The 26,640-nt window shown below is 37.5% G+C and overlaps 2 protein-coding genes across 2 annotated transcripts; both read left to right on the top strand.

Moving 5' to 3' along the window:
* The first annotated feature begins 2,142 nt into the window (after positions 1 to 2,142).
* On the top strand, positions 2,143 to 3,620 carry LOC117918054. The gene is made up of 3 exons (XM_034834585.1): positions 2,143 to 2,323; positions 2,380 to 3,307; positions 3,368 to 3,620. Exons 1-3 carry the CDS (start codon positions 2,143 to 2,145, stop codon positions 3,618 to 3,620), a joined length of 1,362 nt encoding a protein of 453 aa, XP_034690476.1.
* Positions 3,621 to 14,236: 10,616 nt separating this feature from the next.
* Positions 14,237 to 18,483, top strand: LOC117918053 (phosphate transporter PHO1 homolog 3-like). The gene is made up of 13 exons (XM_034834584.1): positions 14,237 to 14,822; positions 14,986 to 15,346; positions 15,450 to 15,498; positions 15,708 to 15,779; positions 15,946 to 16,075; positions 16,216 to 16,339; positions 16,742 to 17,000; positions 17,093 to 17,197; positions 17,288 to 17,332; positions 17,426 to 17,575; positions 17,741 to 18,019; positions 18,121 to 18,257; positions 18,384 to 18,483. Exons 1-13 carry the CDS (start codon positions 14,237 to 14,239, stop codon positions 18,481 to 18,483), a joined length of 2,397 nt encoding a protein of 798 aa, XP_034690475.1.
* The last annotated feature ends 8,157 nt before the right edge of the window (positions 18,484 to 26,640 follow it).

The raw sequence follows: 26,640 nt of genomic DNA, 5'->3' as shown, positions 1-26,640 counted from the left end.
AAAACAAAAATAAGTGGCGACTCCAAGTCATTTTTAAATAATCAATAAAAATCAATTTTTCAAATACAAAATCGAGCTCGCCATCGAGTGGGAAGCGCATTGAGCCGAAATACGGGGTCCACAAAATGGCGACTCTGCTGGGGACTTTTTTTTTAGAGGGTCAAGCTTGAACTTAGAATGAAGCAAACATGGTATTTGATTGGACAATCAGTGGGCACTCATCTCTTGATTGCACATTGGGAGTTCTCGAGTTTTCACTTGGGACATTGACGTGTTGATCATGTTGGTTGATTATTTTGGTTGGGTATTATGATATAGTCTGTTTCTTCATGCTTCATTGATATATTTGTATGAGATATTTGACATGCTGATTATGAGATTGATTATCTTGATTGAGGATTTTGATTTTTCTGTGCTTCATTGCCATGTTTGTTGAGTACATTGACATGCTGATTATATTGATTGATCATCTTGCCTTGCTTAGCATAGTCATTCTGATTTTGCCATGATTGTTCTGTTCACCTCACATGCATGGATTCACTGGTGTATATAATTTGATTTGATGTGTTGATTCTCTGACTTGTATATTGCCTTGATTGTCTTTTGAGCATGATGTCTGTATTACTATTCGTCTTGATCGTCATAGTTTGTGTGGACTTGAGTGATATACCTGTACTCTGCATGACTACCCTTCCTTTGTGTGATTGCGTGTTGCTTGTCTGTGTGGGTCGCACATCTATCCCCTTATCTCCCTCTCTCTAATCTCGGTCATTTCCTTCATTTCGGTTCTCACTTTTGCAAGTGTGAGGCCTTGTGTGTGCTTGTACTCTGACCGAGATAGAGGTTATGAGTAGGGTCTAGCGACGGGCTATACCGATGTTTGGGAGCGTTCTGGAGGAGACCGACATATCGATGCTGATTGGAGTCCGATCATTGAAGACCTGTATAGCCCCGAGCTAGGTTTCATGGATGGTTGTGCGACCAGTGTGTTTTCTCTCTTCTTTTAGCTTCTTAGGGTTTTCGGATGCACCCACACCATTCACTGTGCACATCAGCTGACCTTCGAGAGTTGAGAGTTTTGAGAGGTTTCACCATAGGAAACCCCCTGGGATGTCGAGGTAGTGCATGTGTGGATGTGATGTCCACCTTGCATGGAAGCGCCCCGTCTCTTCGGAGGCGTGCAGAGGGTTGCGTACCGCTGAAGGGTACGATCACTTCTGCTAGGAATCTTTGAAAGTCCACCCATATCCATTTAGAATCACCTTGACCTCGTAGGTTGAGCCATAGATCCTTCGATTAGGACTCCCTCCCTACACGTGGGTGCATCTGAGGGCCTTCAAAGCCTCTTTAGTTATAGTTCGGATCCGGTATTCCCTTTTTTTAGTCTCCAGTTGAGAGTTCTCGGAGATCGGTACGAGTTTGAGTATCGGTTGGATCACCCTTATCATGTCACATTGGACTGTGTTTTTCACTCGACGAGTTTGTCATGTTTTCTCCCTAGGGCTTTCGTTTTTCTTTCTTGGCTTGACCCCCCCTCTTCACTTGGTTGTCACTCACTTGATACTTTGGGATATGTTCATTGATCATCTTTTTACACTGTACGCTTATCACGAGCTCAGTACCTCATCATTTGTTTGATCTTTGGTTCAATTTTCGACTCGATGCTCATATTTTCATTACGGAAAGGTGAAAGGCGCATTTTCACATCCACACTTTTTTCTAGAGATTCGCCTTGATCACCTTATTATCTTCCTCTTATGGAGCTTGAGTCGAAAGTTGAGGTAAAGATATATGTTTATAGATGGAGTACTGATCTCGTGATAGTGTGTTTTTCACACCTCTTTCATCTTGGATTATTGATGAGAATTCTCTAGTCACATTTGTAGCCACCTCACAATGGACACCTTTATGACTCCAGAGTTCTCGTCATATGTCCAAATTTCTGATTGCCACCTCAGGACCATGTGCTTGTGTGTTGTATTGTCGTCTTTTAGAGTTTTATCTCGTGTCCTTCATCCATCTTGTTTGCATTGTAGGAGTCAGTTTAGGAGTCGTTTGAGTCTGGAGTCACATTCTTGGAGGAGAGTTGGAGGACGATTGATCAGAGCAGATTCATATCCGAGTTTAGACAGTTCAGTTGAGATGTCAGACGAGCTAGCTTCCACACTTGCTTCCATTCAGGAGTTCATGGCCGGAGTCAGTAGGCGCTTGGATCAGTTAGAGAGTTCTCGCCAGGATCCTCATTCGGCTGGCATGGTCATTGACGAGACGATTCCTCATGCATCTCAGACAGCACAGACTCGTCCACCTGGGGTTTCACTTGGTACTCCATTCCATCTGGCAGATCATTATGAGATCATTCACCACCTACTGTCACAGTGCCGCCTCCCATGGTTCCTACTATAGAGGATACTCGATTGGCCGAGCAGGAGGCCAAGGTTGAGAGGCTTGAGTCCATGATGAGACAGATCAGGTTGCAGAACGGGGGTTTGACTTGGGATGACAGAGATGACATACCGGCAGCTAACTTGCCCGCCAAGTTTCGCATGCCAGACATTGAGCGTTACAGTGGGATTGGTTGTCCCAAGATCCACTTGAGACTATACAGCACAGTCATGAGAGCACATGGGATAGATGATGCACAGTTGGTGGCCCTCTTCCCCATGTCACTTAGTGGAGCAGCTCAGAGGTGGTTTGCTTCAGTTGAGCCTTCGAGACTTCGCACTTGGGAGGACGTGGCTCATGAGTTCCTGACTCAGTTCGCTTTCAGTGCCGATATTGATGTGTCTAGACGAGAGTTGGAGGCCACCAGGCAGAGGCCAGATGAGTCTATTTCTTCATTTGTCACTCGTTGGAGGGCAAAGGTGGCTGGTATGGTAGATCGGCCTAAGGAGCAGGATCAGATTGATATGGTTCTTCAAAACCTACAGTCGAGATTCGCGAGACGTCTTGTGGGCATCCCGTTTCAGGATCTCAGGAGTTTGGTTCAGGCGGCTTTCAGTGTTGAGGAGGCCATCGCTCGAGGATTATGGACAGATACTACTCCTTCCCCTAACAGTAAGGGAAAGAAGTTGATTGGGCCGTTTGGCAGATCTGGAGAGGTTGGTACTATTAGTTATCAGCATCGGAGGCCTGCGCATCACTCACTTTATAGGCCTCCTACAGTCAGAGCTCCTTTCTCTCTTCCACAGTATCAGTATCAGCTGGATTATGCTCAGGAGCCTTACATTGCTCAGACTAGCATGCAGCCGCGACCACCACATCCGAGAGCCGCCACTCACCCACCGCCTAGACCATATGCACAGAGGCCCGCGAGACAGTTCACTCCGTTGGGCATGACTTTGACTAGAGCTTTTGAGAAGCTCAGGGACGCTGGAGTGATTGTTCCTTTGGCGCTGAGGCCTTTGCCCCATCCTATTCCTCCTCATTTTCGTTCGCATGAGCACTGCTTGTATCATCAGATTCCGGGGCACGATACTGAGCATTGTTCAGCACTCCATCATGCGATACAAGATTTGATCGATTCAGGGGTGGTTGACTTGGCTAGGCCAAGTGTGACCACCAATCCTCTGCCTACGCATACTACACATGCAGTCCCTCCTCCTCCTAGTCTTCAGTAGATTGATGTGGATGTTGATGGTACTATTTGGCATATGATATTTCGGGATCTTCCAGGTTGAGGACTTGGGTCAGTCAGCATGGGTACATTGCTTGGTAGTAGTTCAGCTCAGAGCATTTTCATTCTGATTATGGTCATCATCAAAGTCATTTCCATTTTGTTGAGTCTAGTTTTCAGTTCGTCAGAGTTGTTTTTGTTTTGTTGAGTATTTTCGGTTTAGGGTCATTGTCTTTAGTCTCATGATTGAGAGTCCAGTTGTTTGTAGTCCTTTATCATTTCACACATGATGTACTCGTTGGTTCATTTAGTGATATGATATTTTATCTGAGTATTGTGGCATTTTTTTTTCTCGTGAGTGTGTTTTACATATCTTGTGTTGATGTGTGTTATGCTTTCGATATGAGACATCTTTTCACTTACATCATGATCACTCTGGCCTGACCTATCATGGAGGATATTGAGCCTATTGACCTAGGATCCGGAGATCGACCTAGAGAGTTCGAGACTATGACTTGTTTCACCTTCCGATCAGAGCAGAACCATATCCATATCCATACCTTGACTCTGTGGACTTATTGACCTACCCATTTTGAGCCTGACATGGCACCATCCCCTGATACCACTATATGACCTTACCATTCCTATTCGCCTTAGCATACTATAGTACCATTACCTATTCTTCTCATCATTTCCTTGATCTGACCAGGTAGTGTCTGAGATGGTTTGACCCGAAGTGAGCTTTGCATGATGATAGATGGATCGTGATGAGAGAGTGGTTTGACTACTTGACGATGCCGTTGAGCCATTGCACAGGACTTCAGAGAGTCGGGATGATTAGAGATGGTGATTTTATGAGACGATGATGAGTGACCTATGATGATGGAGTGAGTTGATTTTCAGAGGACATTGATGGTTATCATAGAGCATCAATGGGAGCTTTCACGCGATTTCAGAGGAGTCGCCGTGACTTTGTTGGATGGATGCCAGTCTTTAGTTTTGGCCATGTGGGATCTTGAAAGCACGATGTTTGAGGTTGGGGTCAAAGGATGGGTGGCCATCATTTCATGAGCCTATTTACTTTATCACCCTCGCACATAGAGTTACCCGTTGCTAGCCTTTTGAGCCTCGCACGAGCATCGTAGCCTTTTCTTTCATCACCTCATTTACCTATTACACCGGGTTGGGGACCCTATAGTGCTTGCATGCTATGATTGGATACGTCATGAGTTCTAGACCTGACATGCGTATTCGAGCCTCATTTCTCACTCTTCATTGTGATATTTTCCATTTGGATATCATTTCATCACTATTTTCCAATATCACATATCACCACTTGTGATGTTCGTTCTCTATCTTTTCTTTCTTCATTGGTTACTCGACATTATCCTTGTTTCACCTTGAGTGATGGTTTCTCGCACGTCACTGCATGGAGGATTGTCACGTTCCTCTCTCGTTCGCCTTATGGGCAATGGTTCAGAGATCTTATTTTGAGAGGTTGTCTTGTTGGTGAGGATTCATGTTACATTAGTACATGGGAGAGTTTATCCATTTGGCTATGTATTTCATGAGAGATCATTCATTATTGGTCAGGGTATGCGCAAAAAAAAAAAAAAAAAAAAAAAGTGCGCATTATTCATTATACTATTCTCCATTGGGCATGTGTATGGACGTGCCAGGTTGCTTCATTGAGTTCATGTGTTAGAGAGAGCTCGTATGGGAGCTTATTCTTGAGACTCATCTTGATGTATATTTTGGGTGAGAGTATGATTCGCCCATTCGTTTTTGTGAGAGATGTGAGCGACCTTTCTTCAGTATTTCTGGATCCTTGCTCTATCCATCATTCCGTCTATTTCGGATGTGACTACTTTCCATGCTTTGATGCAGGGTGACCATCACTCCCTTTTCTATCTCTTCGCCTTCTTCCATCTTTATTTTATCCCTCCGTTTCACTCCACTTCATCTTATCTCATTCTTTTCTCATTCTGTTTGATGTTTGACATGGGTTCAGCATCCACACTTTATTCTTGCTTATTCGATGCGACCATTCATTTACCATCACTTTTTGTGTGGGGACCCCTAGGTTTGGGACTCATGACGTTTTCTACGCATTGCATATCATGCACGAGGGGTATGGGGATTATATCATTGGGATTTTTGAGCCTAGTTTCCTTTCGTTTCTTTCACCCTATTACCTTGGCCTACATTACGTCCCGTGTCTGAAGACCACCCTGAGGCCATTACTTCACATTGTGTTTGACGGCTCACACATGGGCAATACTCGAGCTTGGTCGGTGATTATCTCTCGGAGCATGATGGATGTGGAGTTGAGATGATGATTTACACTGGGGCATACCCTTCTTATCGGTGATGGACTTTCAGAGGCGACATTATCTACACTGGGGCATACCTCGCTCATCGATGACGTTTTCTTTTGGGATGGTGCCTTGCACTGAGGCATAGTCAGTTCGCTTCGTCACTTGGATTACGATGGATTAGCTGTTGTGGGATGACCCTACACTGGGGCATAGCCCTTTCAGAGAGCGTTTTTATTGGAGATACAGTCACTCTACTCGATATTATGCATTGGGACACACTCTACTCATTGATGGTTGATTTTTGAGATGATGATTTATTTGAGGCGTAGCCCTCTCATTGGTGATGGACTTTGATTGTTCATTGGAGCATAGTCACTTCAGGTGGTTATACTGGGGCATAGCCACCACATTCACATTCATGGAGCTCGGGGATTCTGATTCCTATGGATTACGTTGAGATGTTTCTGTTTTGGCACCAGGAGTAGAGGTTGATTGATTTGTTGACTCGGATACACTACTTTACACTGGGGCATAGCCGGGATGGAGAGCATTTTTCATTGGAGCATAGTCACCCTATTGGATTCCTTACACTGGGGCATATCCATCTTTTGGAGGGAGATCAGGTTGATTCTTGACATTGGAGCATCCGATGAGTGATATGGAGATTATTGGATTATTTCATGTTGTCCTCATTGCATACTGGGGCATAGCCACCTTGTTGGATGTTTCGACATCGAGATTTGGCTTCCTGTTTGTGATTACTGCTTTTCGATGGATTATGGAGCTATTGATACCTCGGGTTTAGTCTTCTCGGCGTACTTGGACGATCTCGGATACATACCTTTCATCTCGTACTCAGTTATTTCACCCTGGATACTTTCACGCCTTCCATCATACCAGAGCCTGATCATCACCTTCTTTTATCTTACACATCCCACTGTGACACATGACCTCACCCCTCTCTCGATTAGGAGGAGATGTAGATCACTCCTCGATCACCTTGGTTGTGCTTTCATATATCTTTTGGACTTTAGGTTCAACATTTTCCATGACGGCAGGGCCTGACAGATTATTGATTTATTAGTGATGATGCTTTCATTTTGACAGTTGGCATGTTGAGTGTTGATTTGCTTGTTTTTCGCATTTTGAGCACTAGTCATCATTGTTTTTATTCGTCAGTCATTTCTGTTTAGTCAGCATGGTATCACGATGCATGGTCCTGTTTGGCATTACCTATCTGAGGTTGGACATTTTCATTACATGATGGATGAGCATATTTCAGAGTACAGTAGTTTTGAGATATTATATATCTCAGTCTGTTCACTGTCACATACTGGGGCATGCCCTCCTTCCCTGGATCATCGGGCCTTCCACAGGCTTCACTCACATTTGATCTAGTTGTTGACCCTTCCGAGTGGTCATACTAGGGCATACCCCCTTCTCCGAGAGCATCGGGCCTTCCACAGGCTTCACTCACCTTTGATCTAGTTGTTGACCTTTTCGAGTTGTCATGCTGGGGCATATCCCCTCCTGAGTTTGCTTGCATCATTATCTGGGTTATCCTTTGGCTTTGGGCCATTTGATCAGGTCATTCATCATCTTGTCTTATCAGTTCGAGTTTGAGTCGGGGCCGCACCTATATCGATCGGCCATCTTATCATCATCGTCATATCAGTTTGTGTTGAGTCGAGACCGCACCTATATTGATCGGTCATTATCGTGTCAGTTTGAGTTGGGGCCGCACCTATATCAATCGGCCATCTTCCTATCAGTTCAGTTTCTGGGACCGCACCTATATCGATCGGTCATTATCGTGTCAGTTTGAGTCAGGGCCGCACCTATATCGATCGGTCATTATCTTATCAGTTTGAGTTTTTGAGTCAGGACCGCACCTATATCAATCGGTCATTCGTCGTGCCAGTTTGAGTCGAGGCCGCACCTATATCGATCGACCATCTTTCTGTCAGTTTATGTTCAGTTCGAGTCGAGACCGCACCTATATCAATCAGTCATTGTTTTGTTGGATTGAGTTGAGTCTTGTTCACCTCCGAGTCACGCCTGCATAGTTGAGTCTTCTTTGCATTCTGAGTCACCATTATTCCTCCATTTTGGTTGTTCAGAGTCATTCTCCTCACTCGGTTACCTGGAGCTTATTGCTTGATCATCATTGCTCTATTGGGATTCCCCTTCCACTACACATGACAATTTTTTTAGATCACGACACGTATTTCAGTCATGTTGTTGGGCATCCTACGCTTGGCATTCTCATGTAGGTCACATAGGGAGTCTCCTTTGGACACGTTCTTTCTCGTACTTCAAGGTGGTTCGACCGTTACTCATTTTTGCAATCGATTTTCGAGTCACTTTTGGAGACGTCTTAGAGGGAACCTGGATCCTTAGTGTGGCTTCAAAGGCATTTTGAGACATCTTTCTCTTTTAGGATTAGAGCCTTTGTGTTCGTCTACTAGCCTGAGTGACTTTGCGTTTCACCAGTGTCCTTATGGGGGTCTCTTTGATTCTTCGGTAGAGTTCATTTCATTCCACTCACTATTCACACTTGCTTTTCACTATTAGTGTTCATGTTCCTTACACTCGTAAACTCTACCGAAGAGGGGCATATTTGTAGACCCCCATTTAGGGGCTCATGTTTTTATCACATTTGCTGTAAGTTTTTCTTTGCAGGTGGAAGGCTCTCAAGGAGCCACATGTCTCTTCCAGATTGACTAGAAAAGAATCAAGTTAGTGGTTTTGATGGCCAATGGAAGCTTGACATGTGGAGATTTCTTTCAGTAGAAAAAGCTGAAAACGGTTGAGGATGGCAGCTGCAGGAGAGTGGAGAGAGGCAGCTGTGTGAGGTGTCTGGGGTGCTGCGGTTAGAGATATTTTGAGAGGGGGCAGAGAGAAAGAAGCGGAGCTGGGATTTAGAGAGAGGTTGAGGGAGAAAACCAGGGAGGGAAGCCAGAGAAAAGAGGGAGAGCATATTTCTGGAGATTTTTCGGGAGGATTCAGGGAGTTTTGAGGGGGGATTTAGGGAGGAGCTTCAGAGAGAGGAGTACGTTTCTGTGGTGGAGAGAAACTTGCTGGAGAGGAGATTTTGGCTATAGAGAGACGGTAAGGTTTCAGCAAGAAGTTTCAGGTATGAACCCTTTTCATTCTCTTCTTCATCTTGTTTATGGATTATTGTTTGTCTTGGGTATGAGCATCAGACTGAATGTTTAGTTTTCACTAATCTCTGGTATGATTGTGGGTTTGTTGTCATTGTTTTATCTTTCTCTTCTTCTTGGCTTTGCTGAAGAGTAACTTAAATTGGTTTTTAGCTTCATTGTGAGATATTTCAGAATTTAATCCCCCTGTTTTGTATGAATCCATAGTCTCCCAACCCTCTTGCAAGCCCGTGGATGAAACAATGAAACAGGGTTTCACTCATTAATTTTCTGTTTTTTATACTCTGTTTTTGTAAGTGCTCCTTTCACGTTTGCCTCTGTACTTAATTGAATGGGACATGAGCGTGGTGTGGCCTGGTTTGGGTTGATGAGTCTGGTTCTAGAGACTACTTGTGGCATCTGTGCAAGTGAGGTTTGAGCAGAAAACCAGTTAAAGCAGATGTTGGTTTTCACTAGTACTGCATCATAAACCCCTTTTTTTTTTTTTTGAAGATCCCGTTAAGGATCTCCCTACTGTTTGTCAAGATGTTGGGGGTTTGAGAATGTTTGTTGATATCTTTGTTCCTAGAAATATCGACACTTGTGTCTCAGATCCTGAAACTACGACTGGAATACAGTTTCAGCTTAGAGGGGGTTTCCAGAGAGTAGTCTTCAAGAAACGCCTTTTGAACAAAGTTCATCTCCATAGATTTCAACATCTGAGTATGGCTGCAGCAGATGAAAAATAATAAGAGGGTTATCTGTGTTAATGTTAATGCAAATGAAGTTTCCATCACCATTGATAGAGAGGCAACATGCAAAGCACCTATGGCAGCAGCGGACGATGCTGGGTGAGAATTTATACCCACTTGTGGAGCAGCTGGAGCCTGAGATGGCGGCCAAAGTGACTGGCATGTTTCTTGAGATGGACCAGACCGAGGTCTTGCACTTGTTCGAGTCCCCTGATGCTCTGAAAGCCAAGGTTGTAGAGGTTATGGAGGTTCTGAGGAATGTGGTTCAACAGCAGTAGGCCACCAATGCAGCTAATCAGTTGGGTTCTTTGTCTCTAGAATGACCGCCTTTTCTTTCAAAGTAGCTGGACTTGAGAGGGATTTACTCATTGAAATGCTTGATTTTGGAACCTCTGGATGGAGCTAATTGGATGAAGATAACTGGTTTATCACCATATTGGTTGGACGTGACACAAGGCAGTGTTGTGCATGACACAGTTGATATGAAATCATTGTTTCTTTTGACAGGACCTAATGGGGGTGGTAAATCCAGTTTGCTTCGATCAATTTGTGCAGCCGCATTACTTGGAATATGTGGATTTATGGTGCCTGCAGAATCGGCCTTGATTCCTCCTTATGATTCTATTATGCTCCACATGAAATCTTATGATAGCCCAGCTGATGGAAAAAGTTCATTTCAGATTGAAATGTCAGAGATGCAATCTATAATCATTGGAGCCCTCATTCACTGCCAATTCTGGTAGTGATAATCCCCAGACAGATCTGAGCAGTTCCGCATTGAAACTGGAAGGGAAGTTACCTCTGAAAGTCATTGTGATTCCTGTAGTTCTAGCATGGACTCACTACTCAACATCATACATGGCATTTGGATTGTTTCCATCACAGCAGCAGCAAAGGTGTTTCCATACTCGATCACCAAAACCAGGAGCATGGTCCAAAGAAATTGACCCTCCGCCGGGTGCTTCGCCTCTGTGGTGACGCCAGGAAGTGTAAGAAAAAGACCTCACCAATGTGGACAGCAAAGAGAGCCAGCTTTCGAAAATGGCGACTGCAGCTCTAGCGAATAGAGCTTCGACGGATCGAACGTGGAACCTCTTGAGACAATTTTTCAAATTCTTCAGAAGCTTCAGCGCGGCTCCATCTGCTTCTTCTTCTTCAGTGTCATCATCTCCTAACGCTGATGAAGTTGCCATGGATGAAGAGCCCCTCGCCCATCAATTCAAACAGAGATTACCTTTTGTTCTTTTCTGAGAGTTACAAATTTTATGGGAAGCAATTAGGGCCCGCCATGCAGCAATGACAAGATCAAGGCAATTGGAGGAGCATGGTGAATTTATGGAGGTTGGAAAAGTCACCGAGTATGGATGGCACTTGCAATCACTTAGAAGTTGCTGAATATGATGCAGAAATCTACTAGTACTATTGGGTTATCTAGTTGCAGGCATATAATTCATCCATGCAAAGTTATATGTCAGCTTGGTCAGACATCAATGTTTGGGATGCGGGACATATTGATCAATTGGCTTATTGAAATAGGCTTCAGGTTGAAATTGTTGCAAGAAACACTTTACCTCATGATCACTTTGTTTGATCGATGTCTCTCTATGGTACCAGCACCATTGCAGTCACCGAATACTGGGTGAGATGAGATCGCAAATCTCTCTATCCCATCCATGGTGTCCAGAATTCTGAAGTGAAGCATGATGATGAAATCAACGGTGGAGAGTCTCTGAATCGCAGCTGCAGCAGACTCTTAAGGAATATCCATGATTGCTGAACCAACAACTGTTGTGATATAAATCAAAACCATGCCAATGCCCTGCTGAATGGACATCTAGCCTACTCGCTTGCCTCATGGCTTCAGGTTCTATTTGATGCATCATTCTGGACCCGCTGAGTCACGTAACCAGTCGGAAGAGCATATGGGATTCCAAAGTCTGGCTTTACTCTACACTTGGACTTATTGGTATGGGACTTCACAGCTATTAGATTTAGTTAGGGAGAACACTTCATCAAATCCTCATTGACGAGGATCCTGCATGGTCACCTTTAGCATTGCTACTCTCATGCCACGTGTCATCTTCATTTTCTTCATTTTTGTTTTTAAAAATAGTTTTTCCAAACCCATTTTTTTTAATAATTTTCCTAAGTCCCATTTTGTAGATAATTCCTCCAAATTCTTTTTTATTAAATAAATTCAAGTCTCCAAAATCTTCATCTTAGAGTTTTTAGGTCTTAAAAGTCACATTTTTAATAAAATTTTGCTGCCATCATCTTTCGGTATGCAACTTTCATAACTTCTCAAATTTTTAAATGTTTTAAGATAAGCATGAATTTAAATTTCGTAATTTCGACTAATGGAATTTATGGAATTAATTCATGCTAAAATAAATGGGCTTTGGTGGGAGCCCGACATATATGATTTTTTTTTATTGATTGATTGATGGATTGATTTGATTATCACACATGACTGATTCATTCTGCTCTATGACATGCTTGAAATTATTCTTTAATTGTGTACTTACCCTCGTTCTTGATAGCGCATGATGATTCGTTGCCCAGGTACGCGCTCAATCTCACTCTGGTTAATTCATATGCATTTTCCGACTCTCATACGTGCATGATTGACTCGAGTATTCATTGATTTTTACATTGATTGCTACGTCAGCTTCATTTTATTAGTAGAGACCCGTCTTTAGGGACTTAGAGGGGTGCTACGGTCTTTACCGTACCTTCCCGATAAGTAACCTGACCCCCGAACCCGATCCGGTTTTTCACAGACCGCCTTTTCCAAAATAAGGAGTCACACTTAGGGTTTTTCTTTCTTATTTTGTTTACCCTTTAAAAATAAAACAAAAATAAGTGGCGACTCCAAGTCATTTTTAAATAATCAATAAAAATCAATTTTTCAAATACAAAATCGAGCTCGCCATCGAGTGGGAAGCGTATTGAGCCGAAATGCGAGGTCCACAATTTAATTTAAATATTTAAAAAAAAAATACTTTTTATTATTTTCATCTTCAATAAGAAACATTTATTATCAAGTGATTAAATTAAAATATTTTTAGAGATTTTTAATATTATTATAAATCATCCTAAAAGTATGTTTTTATTATAATTTGAATAATTTTAATATAATAGAAGTTTATTTTATTAATTTTTTACTCTACTTATTTGTATTTAACTTTTTAATAATTTTCATAATTTTTTAAAATTATTTTGAGCTCTTAAATTAGATTTTTTGCGTATCACCCGATACTGATCCGAGATACCGAGACCGATGTGCCACAGGACTTCCCGAATCAATGATCGATACCGCGACTTTAAACTATGATCTATATGGCACACGTACTCATGAGGAATGCAGAATGCATGCCTGACTTTGATTTTTTTTTTTTTTCAAATTTGGAATGATTCTAGAAAGACATTATTCAATTAGAGGCAAGGCTATACGTTGATGACATTGATCTCGCCTACTTCAACATGCTTTAATGACTGCTAGGACAATTCAAAAGGATGGTTTCTTATTAGGATTATTCAATGACATTAGTAAATAACTAATTCTGAGCGGCTGCATTCTGCTCATGCAACCTTTTTGCCCCCTAATTAATTAGAGCTGACGAAGTCGATTCATTGAAAGTACGGATCACGTTATCTTTGACTGGGAAAATGCATGACTTTTGAGATTATTCAAACGCAAGGTTTTTCAGGCAACAATAGTTAATGGTATTGGCCGATGGAGTGGGTTGACAACATGGTTCATTTGTAGGTACGTGGTCAATTCGGGGCCACTAATCAACAGTTCTTCGAAACGAAGGGTCAGTAGAGATGATTTGGTGGATTTACTAGATTCTGTTTTTGAAGAAATATTCTTCCAAAGATGGAGAGAAGAGTCATAAAGAGTTTTTTTGGTCTAGAAGCAATGCTGTGGAGAAATAGTTATAGTGGGAGCAGCGGTATCACACCAACGTTGAAGAGAAGATGGAAAAGGAGTATAAAATGTGATTAATTAGTGTCCATTTCAAGATGCATTCTTCTTCTTTTTAAAAAAAAAAAATAAACAACTTCTTTAAAATCTTATATTAAAAGTATGGATTGAGATGTTGTTTTTAACCAACAGAAAAAGAATGCAGCTGAAGCGGTCTCTCTGCTCACGCACACGTATTCTGTAATCAATTTGTTTTCCACGCACCGAAGTAGGATAATCCGTACGCTTTTGGATTCCTCCTATAAAGTGTGCCACATTTGTCTCCACCAACGCCCAACCCAGTACTGCATGCCCCAAATTCTTACGCCTGGGGCCAATACAAGAAGATCAACATAAATACCCTTTGCATTAATATAAGGGTCTTTAGAGCAACTCGTACCACTCCATTTCTACCCCTTGCTCCACACTGCAACTAGAACATGAAGTTTGGGAAGGAGTTCACGTCACAAATGGTGCCGGAATGGCAAGAAGCATATATGAATTACAATCTTCTCAAGACCCTTCTAAAAGAAGTGGAGCGTTTCAAGCTAAGGAACAAGCCACCAGCCACACCCGCTCGGCTAATGCGAAAGCTAACACTTTACAGAGCTTTCAGTGGCCTAACTCACTTTGCAAGGAACGGCCATCCCACGACCTCCTCTGAATCTGATGTTGAAAGCCAAGCTATTCTCGTCAATTCAGTAGAAGAAAATGGCTCTGCAGGCTATGAAACTACGTTTCTCATGTTAGGAGAGGAGGGGGCAGAATACGAGCTTGTGTACTTTAGAAGACTTGATGATGAGTTCAATAAAGTTGACAAGTTTTACAGGTCTAAGGTGGAAGAAGTGATGACTGAGGCAGCATCATTGAATAAGCAAATGGACGCTTTAATCGCTTTTCGGGTCAAGGTGGAGAATCCACAAGGTTTGTTTGATAGATCGGCAGAGATGACTCGCCTTTCCATGGATGTTGCAACTTCAACAGCTGCTTTATCGGCTACTACTCCATCCGGGGCTAGAGCAAGCAGTAAGTGTATGCTTTACTTTAAGTGCTCTTTTATTCTGTTTTATAGTGTTCTTATTATGAGAACACTTCTGCAGATATGGATAATAATTTCAAATAAACTAGTACAATTGGGGTTGTGAATCTTATGAAAGGTTAATTTGGGTGTCCAATGCATGGTGCTCAGGAAGAGAAGTTCACATGGATGCAATAGATCAAGAAGGTGGATCAATCAGCAACCATGAGCAATCAGATGAACCAAGTGAAGGAGCGCCAGTGAAGGAAAAGATCCAAACTACCAACAACCATAGCATTCTAAAAGAGAAGCCAAATAGCATTAGGGCCACTAGGCCAGCTCCATTACAGATACTTAATCGGGTGAAAATAAACAACACTCTGGAGACTCCTCGTTCCACCATCAAAGGATTCCTTAATCCTCAGCCAACAGCTCTAAACTTCACAAGAGAGAATCTGGAAAGGGTTGAGCAAAAACTTAAGCAAGCTTTCATTGAATTTTATCATAAGCTTCGCCTTCTCAAAAGCTACAGGTACAAATGCTATTTTAATTATCATTCAGTTTGGCTGCTTCCCTGTCCTTAATTTAAAAGGTGTTCTACACTGATCCTAATTATAATGATCATGAACAAACAGCTTCTTGAATATTTTGGCTTTTTCAAAGATCATGAAGAAATACGATAAGGTATGTACTCCTCTCAAAAGCACTTCTTTACCTTTACATTTATGGTCTGCTTTTCTAAATTACTGTCAGAATTAGTTTCAAAAAGGTTGGCTTAAAACATGAACAGGTTGAAGAACAAAAGAACATTAAGCTTTTTCATTCCTCATTTCTTAGGGTAGGACAGTAGATGCTTTTCTCTTTTTAATCCATATTTTGCCCCGTTTTTGCAGATTACTTCTAGAGATGCTTCAAAATCTTACTTGAAAATGGTGGACGAATCCTCCCTTGGCAGCTCTAACAAGGTGAGCCTTTTATATTCATAATATGCAAGAGCATACCCTTTAATTTCTAAATAATTAATGATGCATTTGCTTATTAAGGACTGGGTGGCAGCTGCTTTCTCATCCAATGCATCATTGTCCTGAGCTAACATATATTTTAATTGGGAATATGCATCTATCTATGAAGGTTAGCAAGCTAATGGAGAGGGTGGAAGCTACCTTCGTCAAGCATTTCTCTAACTCAAACCGTAGTAAAGGGATGAACATCTTGAGACCCAAAGCAAAGAAAGAAAGGCATAGAGTAACATTTTCCCTAGGTAAGATTTCTAGTACTGTAATCTAATTTGACCTTCATAAAATAAATGGAAAGAAAAATACATATTCATTTTAGCATTGGAATGCTCTATTTCTCAATGTAATAGTCTTTTCTTGAATTTATTTATTGCAAAATTTTCAGGTTTCTTTGCTGGCTGCACAGTAGCTCTAATAGTGTCCCTCATTTTGATCATACGCGCCCGCCATCTCCTTCATCTTGAGGAAGAGGGAGCACAGTACATGGAAAACATGTTTCCTCTTTACAGGTAACTGAGAGAGAGTACTCCCCTGGTGATTCTTCTTCTTCTTCAGCTTATTCTGTAATTCTTCTGCCTCACCATCTTAACCCAACAGAATTTCAATGATAAGTACTTGGAAAATAATTAAGGTTTTTGAAAAGCTGGTGCTGGCAACCAACTTAGCACTAAACCCTCCATTAAGGTTGGCACAGGCTGCAGCAAATAGCAAGGCTCTGCACATGACATTAGACTGAAATTTTCCACACTCTTATCCAGCAAGGCTTGTGTATGTGTGTGAATATAAATCATAAACACTTACTGAATCTGGTTACTAGAACAGACCCCAAAGGAAAGCATTTCTAACTTCAGTTTCAATTTCCTTGAAAGACAGAAACTTTATTTGTTTAAAAGGTCGTTTTAAACTTGCAGCTTGTTTGGGTTCATTGTTCTGCACATGCTCATGTACGCTGGGAATATATACTTCTGGAGGCGATACCGTGTCAATTATTCATTTATACTGGGTTTCAAGCAAGGAACTCAATTGGGCCACCAAGAAGTTCTCTTCCTTGGTTTTGGGCTTGCAGTGTTAGCACTAGCGAGTGTGCTATCAAACCTGGACTTGGAGATGGACCCAAAAACAAAAGATTACCAAGCAGTCACTGAACTCATTCCCCTGGGTTTACTTTTGGTAAGATAATCTAATTCATTCCATATCTTGGCCCCCATCCGACTACCAAAATATGAATGCACCTCAATGATTTCTTTCTTTCTTTTCTGCAGCTTGTGATTGCCATACTGCTCTTCCCGCTGAACATCATATATCGCTCCAGTAGATTCTTCTTTCTCACATGTTTGTTTCATTGTTTTTGTGCACCTCTCTATAAGGTAATAAATGGAGGTAGAGTTACAAATTTAAAGACTTAACAAAATGGAGCAAAAACAGTTTATTTAGTGATATGTGTCTTTCATCTGCAGGTCACACTCCCAGATTTTCTCTTGGCAGATCAGCTAACTAGCCAGGTTTATATAGTCTCTTGTCCCATATATGTGAAACGTACAAATATTTTTGTTCTGTTTGAAATAGAAGCGTTGAATATTATTATTCTGTTGCAGGTGCAAGCATTGAGAAGTCTGGAGTTCTACATTTGCTACTATGGTTGGGGAGACTACAAACATAGACGGAACACCTGTAAAACAAATGCTGTGTATAATACTTTCTACTTCATTGTAGCTGTGGTTCCATGCTGGTCTCGCCTTCTTCAGGTATCTTCACCATTTCTTTTTTCCTCCAAAATTGATGTATTGACTTCAAAAAAAATAATATTAGAATGATCCACCGAGGCCAATTCCAGTTATTCCAACAGTGAAAACATGGTCTACTAAGGTTGGCTAGCACCTCACAGAGAGTTCCATTTATCTCCATTGCAGTGCCTCAGACGCCTGTTTGAAGAGAAAGATCTGATACAAGGATATAATGGGCTAAAATATTTCTTAACCATAGTAGCCGTTAGTCTGAGGACAGCATACAGTCTTAACAAGGGAATGCGTTGGAGGATCGTCGCCTGGATTTCCTCAGCAATTGCTGCAATCGCTAATACATACTGGGACCTTGTTTTTGACTGGGGCTTACTCCAAAAGCATGCTAAGAACCGCTGGTTGAGAGACAAACTCCTTGTCCCTCACAAGAGTGTATATTTTGGAGCTATGGTACGAGTTGGAAGGAAGCTACCTGGCATCCTCATTGGTTATTAATTAACTCTCAGGATTAATAGTCATTTAAATCTAACAAAGCTGATAAAATATTTCAGGTTTTGAATGTCTTGCTGAGATTTGCCTGGTTGCAAACGGTGTTGGATTTCCAGTTTTCTTTCATACATAGAGAAGGCTTAATTGCAATCGTAGCCTGCCTTGAGATTATCCGTCGTGGCATATGGAATTTCTTCAGGTAAAACTTCTTCTAAGGGCCAAATTGGGAACCATAGACATCAATTCAGTGGGTTGACATGATGCTGACAATGAGACTTGATTTATTTCGTTTCCAGTGATATGCTTATGTTTGTATATTGATCAGGCTGGAGAATGAACATTTAAATAATGTTGGCAAGTACCGGGCATTCAAGTCGGTTCCACTACCTTTCAACTACGATGAAGACGAAGAGAGGGATGGGTAGCTTTGCCTCCACAAGAAAAACTTGATCATAATTTAAGAAGCACAGGAATGACACAGGCAATACTGTTTGAGAAGTAGAATAAGAGCCAATTGTGACTAGCTTAGAAGCCAGATTACCAAGGCCTGTAATGTTTCAAGTAGAAATGAAATCATAAATAAGATTTTCTTATTGTATACACATTTATAGCCAAAGCACGGTTTGAAATTCCCCCATTCATAGAATGTTTGTGAATCAACCTCTTATGAAAAATACTTACATTTGAATGTTCTCAATTCTAATTCCAATCGATGAAGGGATGATTGCGAGGACCACTAATCTTCCACCGTGATGACTCGTATCACAATCTAGTACAAGTAGTAAGGGCTACTTCTTGAGGAAGAAGACAGTGGAGGGAGAGATAGAATGGAGCCTTTGTTCAATTGAATGTGCATGTATCACTATGTTTCTAACCTTAACCCCATACCGGCTTTATATTGACATATAAATTGTGCTTTGGTTAGCTGAAATAATTAATGCCCCATTAATTGGGCTTAAATAAGAGTCCAACGAATGAGTGGAACTATCCTATATCCAATTAAATGACATGACCTTATGCATCCTCGTGCACCCTGGTGCGCGCAAATGTAATTCTCATTATTTCTTCCTGTAATGTGAAATTGTGATCTTGTAGGGACTACTAGTATCCATAGGAAAAAATTGGCTTCTACAAAATTTCAATTATTCTATAAGTGACTCATAATTCCATTAAAAAGAGTCAATTATACTCTAATATTCTATGATATTATAAAAAATAATGTTTAATTAATTATTACTTTGACCTATGACCTACTATTCATTATCTACAAGATCCCCATGAACTAATTTTTATAACCTAATAATGTAATAACTATCAATATTTCAAGATTACTTTTAAATTCCTTCAATCTCAAATCCATTTGTATTATGATTAATTGACATTCCTTTATCCAAAATGATAGATATTAAATTTCACTAGGAATTATTATCGTTATAAATTTCATGATCACAATCACTTAGGATCACTTAAGTGGTTATATTGCTTTAAACCTATAAAATATCATGATGCTTCTATTAAGACTATTTACTACTATTTACCCATAAGATACTAAAGAACCCCAATTTGATTGTTCCACTTGTATTTCTTTTTCTTTTTTTGTCTTAGGTCGTGAGCATAACCATGGTTTGAAATGTTGGATTTTTTTGACAAAATATTGTCGATATTTCATTCCTCACCAATAATCAGCCGACTTTTTGTCAATTTTTCGATAATTTCGTCGAAATATCATATTTTTCTTTCAATTCTGTCTCCTAAAAATGAATGTTCTAATAATACACAAAATTCAAATGTTTTAGATTAATAGTTTAAACTTTTAAGAATGCATTTAATTGTAATTTTAGGAAGTGTTTTTAACTTTTTAAAAACTTGAAAAATTTTATCTTCCAAGTATTATAAAAGACAAAAACACGCATTTCATAAAATCATTGCAAAACGCTCTCAAAGTCTATTTGTAGATCCTTATGTGAAACTATCTCATACTTAACCACTTTTATCTTTTAGGGTATTAAATTTTGACACCACATATGTTGTTACTTGGACAACAATTCTCCCTTCAGGCAACTTCTATAACTCCCATGCTGGATGGACTTGCAAGAAAAAGGTGTGTCCAGATTTGATCGGGGTAGACCCCTTCGATGGCTAAACTAGCTTGAGAGGATTTTCTGGTAGAGCTTCCTCCAAGATTAGATTGTGTACCTTTCTTCTAGCTTTGAGGTTGCTTTTATAAGTAGACATCTGTAACGTTCCTTTTGCTTACAAAATTACCCTTTTATTGTGCATAACTCTCAATTAATGTCTGTTGAATGGTCATTCATTTGTGACGTGTAACGATTGCCAGGTTATCTTGCTAAAGGCTTAATGGACTCATTTACGATCAGCTATCCATGCAAGCACTACTCGGGGAGGCATGCTCAACCGGGTGCCATATTGCCTAGAGAGTTCATCCAAACATATCACACTCGAGTACTCATAATATCTTTTCCTTATAGGAATCTTTCTATCTTTTATAATTAAAACCACCTTTTAGTCTTCTATACATTAACTTTTGATCACATCTATTGTTTTTAAATTTATAAGTGAAGTAGTATATGATAGAAACATAATACTCTTTTTAAATTAATAAATTAATCATTTATCAATAAATCAATAACCTCGCTAAAATAATAATTGATGTTGGTCCTATGAGTATTACTTTCAAGGGTTTCATCTCTATTGTTAATGCTTGAACTCCTAGATTTGGGTCCGTTAGTGTGGCTTGATCCAACATTAACGATAAGGTGTTGGTTAACTAACTAGTTCCTATTGTTGGATACAAGCACAAATGTGTAGTTATAGTGAACCTTAGCTACGCTCAAGTTAGAATCGAATGAAAGTAGAATGAGAAAGAAAAGTTAAGTCAGGGCTTAGGGTAAAAATGAAGGAAAAAGGAGGAAGAATGAAAGTGAGGGTTGACAATACTCAAGTACGAGGGAACAAACTTAGCCTCTTTGCTAGCTAAAACTCATTTATATAGATTTCATCTACAATGTTGTGATTAGTTGAGTACATAGGTTAAAGTCAACTCTCATCTCATGAAGAAGCATGCTTTTGGGCAAGTGTCCCTAGAATGGCAAACGATACCTAGGATGTCATGCTAATGGCTACTCAAGTCGTGTCAAGCAACACATAGTAGATTGTCAAGAGTACCTCCTATTGATAGGATGTGTCCTTGACCAAGCACTGATCTTATGTACCATGTCATAGTTGATTTTATAGTTATTGGGCATCTCCATCTATTCTAACCTACAAGTAAGATACTAACGGCAAATGCCCTTGATCGAATTTGTACATGGCAGTCGGGCATTTTTAGGGCTCTTGTGGCAAGGTAGAAGGTGATTTGTATGCAAATCATGGTATCTCCTAAGCTTTAAAAAAACTATTTTGTGGAGAAAAGACATATAAATCAATTTGTTTATACCTATGATTTTGTCAATGCCCTAGTTTGGAGCTAACTATGGGAATTGTGAGATTTGATGCAAAAAAACTAGGAAGAAACTCTTGAATTTGGACCAGAGAGTAAGCAAGACAAGTGTTAATTGAAGAGACAATAGAAATGGAGTGGAAAAGGAAACCTCGATGGAGGAAACCAAAGTGAGCAAATTATGCGACTTGGCATGTAAAACTCTATAAATAGGGTAGTTGTTAGTTATAGGGAAGCTTTGCCCACTTAGAGATTTTAATTTTAAATTCAAATTTTTCCCCCTAGGATTGCCCTCTCTTTGCATTTTTTGGGTTACTAAACATGGTTAAGAAGTTATTCTCAATCATGGTTAATAGCTAAACTTTTTCTCATCTGGAAGAGGATTTACCTTACAAGAAGATCAATAGTAAAACGCATTGATTCTAAGGTATAAATCAATTCTTCTTTATAAGTTTTGTGATTTTTCTCATCTATTTTCAAGGATCTCTTTATACCTCTCTTAAAACTAGCATAATTGATTCTTTATGAACACTTACTTCCCTATTAGTTAGATTCATCGTAGTTCATTTAGATCATCCATGTGTTGATATTTGAGTAGATGTAAAGATAATCAAGGACTTTCTTTCAATAGAAAATCTAAATGCTCAAAATACAATTGAGTTATGCTTGGAATTGATCTTATTTTAAGTGTAGATCTAATCCTAGACATGAATCTATTTGGATTACTTGTTATTCATTGTTAATCCTTTGCTTTGTTACATCTTAATCACCACAATCTTTCATTCATCCCTCATACATTTTATCATGAATTATTATCTTTGATTTTCATCAAGTGGATTTAATTTCTTAAATTTCACTTGATCACCCCTAGCTTGAAGAAACCAAGGAGAAGGATAAACACATAATTTTATATTTTACATGATCAGTCCTTGATGAAACACTGTACTAGTTGTTCATTTCTTTAAAAATTATTTTTATCTTGGGAAATGGATAAAAACAAATAAAAAGTTTTTGTTATAATATTGGGTTAATGGGCTATTATAGACTCATGATGGTACTAGGCTAGGCCCAACTCCTAGTTGTACAAGAAGCCCTTGATGACCCTTACATACAATTCATATAAATTTAATCCATTCATCAATTTCAAACATGGGAATGGAAAATGGAAATAAGAAATTTATTTTATTTTCATTCATTAATGAATTTGAATTGTTTTTTAAAATGAAAATAAGAATAAAATAATTCGTAAATATGGGAACCAAAAGCCTATTTGGTAACTGTTTTAAAAAATAATTATTAAAAATAATTTTTGAAAACTACTTTTTAATATTTTATAGAACAAAGATTTGTGTGGAAACTTAAAATATTTTTAACATATTTTTAATATTTTTAAATATATTTTAAACATAATATTTATGTTTATTGTTTCATTTTTAATCATTTTACATGTTTATATAATTGTTTTTTAAAACATCCATTAGAAAATAAGTGAAAACAATTAGAATATATTTTTTAGAAACACCCTTTTATTTTTAAAGAATAATAATAATGATAATAATAACATAAAATAGTTTTTGATTTTCAAACATATTTTCCTTAATTTTTATTTTGAAGAACATAAAACTTTTCTAAGATAAAGTTGTCAAACAAGAACCAAATCTTTCTCTCAATTCCTCTCTTCTACCGGCCTTGTGATTTGTTTCCATTCCCCTTCTATTTCTATTCCCCTTGGATATGATAATTATTGGGAAGGGTAATTTTTCTTATAATTCTTTGAGAGAATAATAATAGGCTTAAATATAAAAAATGTCATTTAAATTTCCTTTTAAAAGTGCTTCACTTGTTTGGTAGGACATTTATAGTATGTGGGCCCCATATTTATTGTAATGATTAACATTCAAATTTAAATCAAAAGTTTGGATTTAAACATTACTATTATTATTATAAGATAATTAGCGATAGGGTAGATTGGATATGATAATTATTGGGAAGGGTAATTTTTTTTATAATTCTATGAGAGAATAATAATAGGCTTAAATACCAAAAATCTCATTTAAATTTCCTTTTAAAAGCACTTCACTTGTTTGGTAGGACATTTATAGTATGTGGGCCCCATATTTATTGTAATTATTAATATTCAAATTTAAATCAAAATTTTGGATTTAAACATTACTATTATTATTATACATAATCATAGGATAATTTGTTATTTAAATTTATCATTTAAAACAAAAATACTTCTAAAAAGTATTTTCAAAATAACATTTAATTTTTTTTTTTTACATTTTTATTCTAATTTTTAATTTAATTAAGAAAAAAACAAGTTTCATAATTTTATAATAAAAATGATGATTTTTTTTCATATATTTTTTAAAATTTAAAATTGATAAATTATGTTTTTGTATTAAATTCGAGAAAGATAAAATGTTTAATTTTTTATTTAGATTATCTAAAAAAAATAAGAAAATGATAAAGAATGTTTATCTTTTTTTATTTTTCATAATAAAATATTTTTTAAAAATATATATGATTTTTCTATAGTTTTATTCCTTTACATAGTATTTTTTTTTCTCAATGCATCAAGTGGATGATGTTAATACATATGATATGTTGAATATTAATGAGGTATAAAAAGTGATCTCTAAGATTATTACTTTTATTATAAAATAAATGTTATAATTACAATATAAGTACACTTACATTACAATAAAACCTAATTGAGAAAATTTTGAACTTTTTTATAAAAGAGATAGTTTTGTATGATCATACCATATTTCATAATATACTTGTATTATGAATTATTTCTAAAACCAAATGAAATACTAATTTGAATTCATGAGACTCGATAATTTATAGATATATATATATATTTTCTCAATGCATCAAGTGGATGATATTAATACATATGATATGTTGAATATTAATGAAGTATAAAAAGTGATCTCTAAGATTATTACTTTTATTATAAAATAAATGTTATAATTACAATATAAATACACTTACATTACATTGAGAAATTTTTGAACTTTTTTATAAAAATGATAGTTTTGTATGTTCATACTATATTTCATAATATACTTAATTTATGAATCATTTATAAAACCAAATGAAATACTAATTTGAATTCATGAGACTTGTAATTTAAATTATATATATATATAGAAATTATTAAATAATTTCAATGCACTAGGTGAAAGATGTTAATATACTGATATGATGTGTTAATACCACTATATATGAATAAGCATTTTTAGAATTACTATTTTTGTAATGAAATATAGGTATCATATAAATGCATTATACTTATAATACAAATACACTAATGTTACAATATATTATAACATAATTTAATTTATTTTTGTTTAATTTTTTTCACATGATATATTACACAACATATAGTTGTGTGTTATTCCATTGAATGTCTATGTGTTATTCAATTGATTATTTGTATATTATTCAATTAACGAGTGCTACTAAAAAATAATTATTTATTCTATTAAGGTAACAAAGTTTTTAATTGTAAGTTTTATATAAAACAACATAATAACATTAGGATATGGTTTATATTTATAAGATATTGAATATTATTATTTTTTTTAGCAAGTTCTCTAAAAAATCTCACATTTTTTTAAATAAAAAAAGGAAAAAAAATACATTTTTCACTTTTCCATTTTTTTCAACCACCATCACTAAAGGAGTAAAAAAATGACAAATTTATTAAATATACCGTATTGATGTGATAATATAAAATAATTTATGATTAATACAAAATAATAAACTAGTTTAATAATGCATAATTTATTAAATTATTTTTATGAAAATTCTAACATTCAATTGGACTTATCATTTGCACTTTATTCAAGTAAATAATAAAATTATCTTTATCCTTAACTTTTATAAGTAAAACTTTGCTAAAGAGCGAGTTCATTGTTTAAAAGTGAAAAATAATTTTTTGGGACATGAGATATGCACTATTGATTAACTGTATTTATCATCATGTGTGAGCCCCACATTATTAACAATCTCAAATTTATTTATAGATGATATCGAAAACATATTCCTAGTAAAATTGTCCACTATAAATTCTTGAGGTAAGTGACCCTTTCTTGTAATTATCACATTCAATCTACCTTATTCGATAATTCTCCCTATTATTTATTATTTGCAAATAGACATTTTTATAAACAGATCAACTCAACCCAATCCGAATCTTATAAAATCCAAACAATCCATCTAATGAGGTTAATCAGATCCTAACCTAAACTTAACCTTAGTTTGGAAAATTAGAGATAAGTTGAGTTTGGATTAGAAATCAAGTTGGGTTTAAAGTTTGAAAATAATGCTTATTAACTAAGGTTAGACTCAAATTGGATGTAAAGTAGATCCAACCCAACCCAAGTTATATCCACTGTAGGATGAATCCGTAAAGGAAATTTAGAAATTGCTTTTGAAAAGCATATTAAAGTTAAAATCTGAAATAAATATAATAAGAAGGGAGAAATATGTGAAGGAACACCCAACAAATCTACAGCTTTGCTTTTTCCAAAGGGATAGCTTTGGCCCATCTTCTCTTTCACTGTCAATCTGCTGGGGGGGGAGATTGAAAATGTAGATTAATAGGCATTGCCATTTGTAGGCATCTTCTTTGCTTTTCAAAGGGTCCAAAGCTCCCTAATATCATCACTAAAGACAACCTTGCCCTACCAACAAATCAATTCTCATCCAAAAGCAAACAAACAAACAAACAAACCCATTTTTTAATATTACAAAAAATAATTATTATTTAAAAAACAAGAAGCTGATTTTTGAGACCTTCCTAAAACTTATGCTCATGATTGAACCTTGGACAGTGATGCTCTTCCACTGAATTGAAAATTTCAACTTACCCTTTTTTTTTCTTTTTTTTTTGGGCCTTATCTCAACCTCACTCAATCAGTTTGAGCCAAGGCCATAGACAAAAAAGAATTGGCCTTTAGCTTGGATGAAAATTTTCCAACAGTGGACATTGTGCAGGGTGGTCCTGCACAACTTTCTGTTTTGTGAAAGAAAATTTTACATCTAATTTCATGCTATTTCTTTCCACCATATGGGCATATTGTAAATAAAATATTTATAAGGTGGG

This window comes from Vitis riparia, chromosome 7, assembly GCF_004353265.1.
Source record: "Vitis riparia cultivar Riparia Gloire de Montpellier isolate 1030 chromosome 7, EGFV_Vit.rip_1.0, whole genome shotgun sequence".
Taxonomy (NCBI): domain Eukaryota; kingdom Viridiplantae; phylum Streptophyta; class Magnoliopsida; order Vitales; family Vitaceae; genus Vitis; species Vitis riparia.
The sequence above is the reverse complement of the archived record's forward strand: the minus strand, read 5'-3'. Positions and strand labels throughout refer to the sequence as shown.